Here is a 6,561-nt window from a genome sequence, read left to right as displayed (position 1 = left end):
ACCAAGAGAAACAAGTGACAGACAACCATGCATTATGTAGTGACACAGAGACTGACAGACATGCACAAACATTTATTTCGTGGATAGAAAGAGAAACACGACAGAAAAGGTCAGAGAGGAAAGGATGCAGAGAGAACCAGACAGATTGACAGACGGACAACCAGACTAGACCAGACCAGACATAGATACCAATGGCAGCACTCACCCATTAAGTATTCGAGCGTTCTTACATGTTGAAAAGCTTACATGTTGAAACAGATAACGTATCGAGCCTGCGTGTTGTGACCTGACTCTTCAAGTGCGCGTTCGTGAAATGTCACTTGTCATCACCAATGTCTCAGTCTAAGCGAAACGAGCAAAATGCTGACGACGCAGAAAGGCCATGTCCAGTTCTCGAACACTGATGACACTGCGCCCCTAGCCTCCCCGCTCCCCTTGTTCTATGTTTACGTCAGGGTGGACGCCCTGAAAGGTTACTGGTGCCGTAATGAAGAGCAAGTCGCCAAAGATAGAGACCATTTCGTAATTTTTGAATGAAGTGTTAATGTTCTTAAGCACTAATCAGGCATCTTCGACGCTACCTGTCAAGGTCGACCCACGTTAAGTGGGGCAAAGATTTTCTGTACATGGAAGGAGGTACTCGATTAAAAACAACAGCAAAAAATTATCTTTCCCACGCGAGAATCGACTCCGGTTTTGTGTGGGCGACGACCGAGAGTTTAAGCATTTCATCACTGATGCTGGTACATTTCACCCAAAATCATTTCATATGACTATAATTTTAGTAGTTTTAGTACGAGTTTTACGGCACTTGCAACACAAATAGGCCATACGAGTGCTAAAGATACAGAGCTGCTACTAGAGAGTAACATAAAAAGAAAATAAACAGGAGAGATAAGGACTACATATAGAAGCTTGATTGGGAAAAAAGGAGCGAACCACATCAGAGCACCCGCCTATCACCCACAAAAATACGACTAGAATTGTCGTATAGTGGCGCCGAGAAGAAGCAGAAAGAGCGACCATACCAAAGCTCCCACTAACAACGCGAAAGAACAGACAGGCATGTCATATCACAAATACACTGTACTTTGAACCTGCTCTAACGGCCACATGTCTAAAACAAGCAGAAACGACAACTTCCCAATTCCCCTCACACGTTTTTTGTTGTTGTTGTTGTTTTTTGTGTGTGTGTTTTTGTTTTGCCGTTGTTTGTTTGTTTGTTTGTTGTTGGTTTTTTTGCGGGGGTGGGGAGGGATAATTGTATAATAATGACACTGCCCTAGAAGTCCACTTGTGTAATACAACCACTTTTTCCCTTGACAATGAGTAGTCGATTTGCGCAATTTTCACTGTTTCATATTTGGAATGTATCGACACCACAAGCCCATTCCAATTCTGAGAAGCGGTGGATTTGTAGTGAGGTTTGATTCTTTCTCAATGTTTTATCCATTTTTATTTGCTCAGACAATTCACTAATGCAAAATACTGCGTGATACATTATATTGACAGGCGAGGTGTCCTTTCGTTGAGATCCGGGAGAAGAAAAAAAAGTGGGAGGGGGGGGGCAATTACCATAACCTGTTTACTAATAAACTGCAGTTGGACGAGAGAGCGGGGCTAATGTTTACCTTGGTATCCGTTGACAAAATTTATACAATGCCACTCTCAGCACTACAAATCGTTCGTACAAAAAAAAATAACAAACAAAATAAAAACAAAACAAACAAAACCCCAGCAAACTAACACCACACTCGTTGGACAGAAATAGAGACAATAAACCCAAGACTCAGATAAGCGGAACACACGTATAAATGAAAGCACAACAACCCATAGGTCAGTGCACGGCTCTCGACGTCCCCTCGGCAGGTGGGATGGTAATGTGTGACATACATGTCCCAGAAACCAGGACAGAAACGAACCCGTCAAAAATATATAAGTAAGTAGACGAAACAAAATAAATGTCAACAACTAGACTCCAATCTTTCGTAGACCCCCTTGTCTAGATAGGAAGAGTGCCTGTCACAACAACAGGAAACTATTGGGAAAGTTGTGAACTATAACCTAAAAAGCGTTATCGTAACCAAACGAACATTTTACCGAGCTAAAAGTGTATAACCTTGAGATTCTTTACAAACATCTTCTCGAAAGGTAAGAGCATCGTTCCCCTTTTAAGACAGAAAAGTTATTAGAGAGACAAGACCTCCTAATTTAACTATCTTCTCGGATACGATGGAACCAAGTGAGTGAAAGGCCTTATGAACTCCTCGGACAACCAAAGTATCAGAAATCTTGGTTGGGGCTTTAAAATAGGATCACCTGCAAGGCAGTGCAAAATTATATCAACTGAGCAATCGGCGCTTTGAACGACGTTCGGTAGGAAGGGGCTTTTACCAAGCCCACAAATATGAAGAAATACGGATTAACATGAAACCATTTACAATAAATCAAAACGTAAGCAACCCATAGTTCCACAGGAACAAATATATACGTTCCATATAAAAAGGCCATAAGAGTCAAACAAAGTAACATTTAGCAATATTGTTCGTTTGTTAGAGTAGAGTAAAGAGAAGCACCTGGACACAATAATGGTAATTTAGTGCTGTGAAAAAAGTAAGACAGAATCCACAGAGGGAACATAAAGACGTAGGACCTAACAGTAGTGCCCTCCAACCACTCGCAAACTTTAGCAAAGCTACCTGAAGTGTTAAACGGCATTGGCTATTTTTTGTAAGGAAAAGGTCACTGCAAAACTAGAAACATACAGGTGGGAAGGTCATAGCGTGCACTGAACTGATATAGGGAGTCATTAAGATGTGTGAACAATAGGAACACGTTTTCATGTGGACAGGGAAGTACGATAAAACCATGTGTTGCAGCTTGGTGGAATCAGGCGCTCGTCAGTTTTGGACATATAGAGTTATTGGTACAATTTTAAAACTTGTCCATTTGTCTTGATATTCGATGAAAAATACCAATCCATCTTGAATAAACGTCAAGATATTTGCAACTACAGGCAGTGGTCATCTGGTGTCAGAGGCAAAATTGTGTCGACAAAATAGCCGTCAAAGTGTGGTGACTTGCAAAGCTTGGAAATTGCAATTTTATCTTTTTTTTTTCTTTTTTTTTTTTTGGTGCCTTCCGTCAACGTTTTTCTGTAAAATATACACGCAAATGCGTTCTAAATGGACATAATACGTTGGAACCACATAAAAAATCTGCATAAATTACCCAACAGGCAGAAAAATACCGGTTTCTTCGATTTCATTATTTTGACGAGCGCCTCATTTCACTACGATGCCACACATAAGAGGATTATGTGGTATCTATCACCACACCAGTGTCCTTAACTTGGTGTAAATCAATCTGGTGTTTACTTCCTTCGATCTGTCAGTTTAGACACACGTTCGTTGTCCCTGTACCATATTAAGCTCCTAAACCTGTTGCTTTCTCCCATTATCTCCACCTTTTGACGACTGCAAAATCTCTCGTAAATAGTGTTACTGAAAAGGTTGCAATCTACTCGACAATAAAGAGAGAGAGTAAGTCTTCGTTGCTATTTTCCCACAAGACAAATTTCCTCCACAACTAGGAGCCTTCTTCTTAAACCACGGAGACTAGGATGTTTGTTTTACATACTACAGAGTTTTACGGCACTTGTAACACAACTAGGTCATATAACTGTAAGTGCCGAAGAATAGAGGTATTACAAAAGAGTAACAAACACAAAAAAGAAGGAGAGGTGGTATTTATATAGGGACGATAGTTTAGTTTTAGTAGAGGTTTTACGGAGCTCGCAACTGCATAAGGTCATATGAGCGCCAGAAGATTAGAGGTTTTACAAAAGAGTAACAAACATAAAAAAGAAGAAAGGGAGATAAGGAAGGTAGATGTTTGATAGGGAAGAAGAAGGAACCCACACGAGGGCACCCACCAACCACCCACGGAAAATTGGTAACTATCTGAGAATGACAATACATCTGTTACGCCCAGATCAACACAAGTTCGAAAATTTAGGAAGGAGACTGCCCCGACTATGCCTGTTAGAATACGAGGTATAACCCCGAGCAGAAAGGCGAAGACATCAATAAAATATCTACTACCGCGTGCACATAAAGATCACGTGTTTTCTTTGTGTACCACCACTGGCGCCATTAGCCAACCAATCAATAAAACAATCTTCAATAAATCGAAGTATAGATTAATTATCGACCACGCACCGTTTGATGTAGTAGTAAGGACAACCACCCAGCCAACTCGGGAGAGGTTTGTTTGTTTGTTGGAATACAGAGAAGCACATCGCCACAATAATGGTCATTTAGTGCTGGGATGGGGGAGGGGGAGTAAGGCAGACAAAAACAGTAGAGGGAAAGTAAAGATATGAGGCTAACCAGAGGCACTCTCCAACCACTCACAACGGACGACGTGAAAGCCACGTCAAAACCGCCAGAGATGTGCACATACCTACGAATTTCTGCCTCGTCCAGCTCCCGCGGCGCCTCCTCCTCTTTCACTACCGAGGGAATTCCCTGCTCTTCATTGACACTGTTATGAGACTGACACACAAATCCTTGACCTTTTCCCACATCTCCATGTTTGCCTTGACCTTGCCGCTCAGACGACGATGACGACAACAACGCATCTTCGAGCGACCCTGCGCCCTTCGGACTGGCGGTAGTGTTGGCGCCGGCATACGCCTGCCTGTGCCACCAATCAACAGTGCACCCTTCGCCCGCCGCGGCACACCCACCGCACGCAGCGCCGCCCACATCGCAGGGAATGGGCGGGGGGACTTTTGGTGGGACCACGCCCCCTTCCTCCGACGCAGAACGACCTTCAGCCGCCTGGCGAAATCGAGTTTCGAACTGATCGTCACGGGACGACGAGTCCAATTCGGGCGAAAACCCGATCTTCCGTCTTCCCTTCGCGTCCATGACACCATCACTAACGAAGTCGGAGACGTCGACGTGATGATGAATATTTTGCCGATGTCGATGGTGCGACCGACTGTGATTATTGTTAACGCAATTAAAACACATGATCCGTCCTTCCAGAGCTGTCAAGGCCAGAGCCTCTAGCCTGAGCGCTGCAGCCTTGTCGTCCCGATGCCAAGTCCGAAGTCGGCGGCAGTTGGCACACGGCACGTGAACCACGCGGTGACGCGACGGTTTGCCGTGGAGGTGAGAATAACCGGCCAGCAACTCGGACGACGTGATGGTCACGTCAAAACCTTCCTGTCTCTTCGACATGGCCATGTGTGTCTTCCTTCTTCGCACGAAACCAAATTATAACGGGCTTGTTTATCAAAGACGGCAAAAGAATTTCCTGTAAATACCACACAACTGAACTTCACTAGTCTTAACAGAAAATCAGACCAGGTCTTCTTGTCAGACTCATGGAGCTCACAAGCTAGGCTATCAATGAAAATGGCAGACATGTGAATACACGACACACATAATCCAGACGAAATTCGAAAAAAAAACCCACTATTTGGGCTACGTTAAAAAAAATTAACGACCCCACAAACAAAACCCATAAATTACTTGCAACTGGTAAACATTCGCCTACAGTGGCAGCCCTTGTACTAAAAAAAAGGGGGGGGGGAAATACTCCCGACAGAAGGAGAAGTGTATACTTCCAACTGACGACATTACAGTCCAGTCGAGAAAATTCAACTACTGAACACAGCAACAGCGCGAAAAGAAAAGTATCCGTGTCCACAATGACACATAATACCACTTTTACTCATATTCTAATTTGCAGTTTCCCCTGGTCGGGACTGAACTGTTTGGTGAACCGAAACGGCAACACCGTGCACTGTGAAGTCTATGTAAAATACAACGCCTGGATCAACAGCTGGTTTAATTCATTCATTGACTAGGCTGAGTTCAAATATTGGAATTATCCCTGTACGGCGACAACCGTATAAAAATACATTTGTTTTGTCTCCATAAGTAACAATTTAGATCACTTCGGCAGGAGGCGAGCTGCTTCGAACCCGCCCGTCAGGGCCAACAAGAGCTGAAAAGGGTGCAACGTCCCAACAGACAGACCGAGATACCCGATAAAAAATTCTCTAAACACCGGTATCAAACTCGCGTCTGTTTCGTGCAACAGCGAAGCGACTTATTGCTACACCACAGACACAAGGTGACACAAAATTGCGAATTAAAAGAAAAATAAACTTCTGAGAAAACACTTCCCTAACAAGTTCTCGAAAACGGAAGAAGACCTAAGTAGAACTTGTTCGATTTCGTAAGCACAACACTTAACGTAAGGACCGTCTCCCTTTCAACAGAAAAAACAAACAATCATGCGTATTCTGTAAAACGCCTTGTTCAGTTTGAGATAAGAGAAGCGCATCGACAAGATATAGGCCATTTAGAGAAGGGGGTAAGTAAGACAGACAGACAAAAACAGCAATGGGAAAGAGAAAAAGCAGATTCCACCAGTGGCGTCCTCAAACCACCTGCAATCTCTATAACACACAAACACACACACACACACACACACACACACACACACACACACACACACACACACACACACACACACACAGAT

At 43.4% G+C, this 6,561-nt stretch overlaps 1 protein-coding gene across 3 annotated transcripts in view; it reads right to left on the bottom strand.

Moving 5' to 3' along the window:
* Positions 1 to 6,561, bottom strand: part of LOC101851655 (sterol O-acyltransferase 1) — a 48,623-nt gene that overhangs the window by 26,026 nt on the left and 16,036 nt on the right. The window contains exon 1 of one of the 3 annotated variants that reach the window (XM_005102236.3): positions 4,465 to 6,463. The exons of the other annotated variants lie outside the window; for them this stretch is intronic. Within the exon in view, the coding sequence (XP_005102293.1) occupies positions 4,465 to 5,255 (791 nt within the window). The 5' untranslated portion in view covers positions 5,256 to 6,463. Of the gene's footprint in view, positions 1 to 4,464; positions 6,464 to 6,561 lie in introns of those variants that run through there. 3 annotated transcript variants of the gene reach the window in all.

Source organism: Aplysia californica, unplaced genomic scaffold (genome assembly GCF_000002075.1).
Source record: "Aplysia californica isolate F4 #8 unplaced genomic scaffold, AplCal3.0 scaffold00318, whole genome shotgun sequence".
Lineage (NCBI taxonomy): Eukaryota > Metazoa > Mollusca > Gastropoda > Aplysiida > Aplysiidae > Aplysia > Aplysia californica.
The sequence above is the reverse complement of the archived record's forward strand: the minus strand, read 5'-3'. Positions and strand labels throughout refer to the sequence as shown.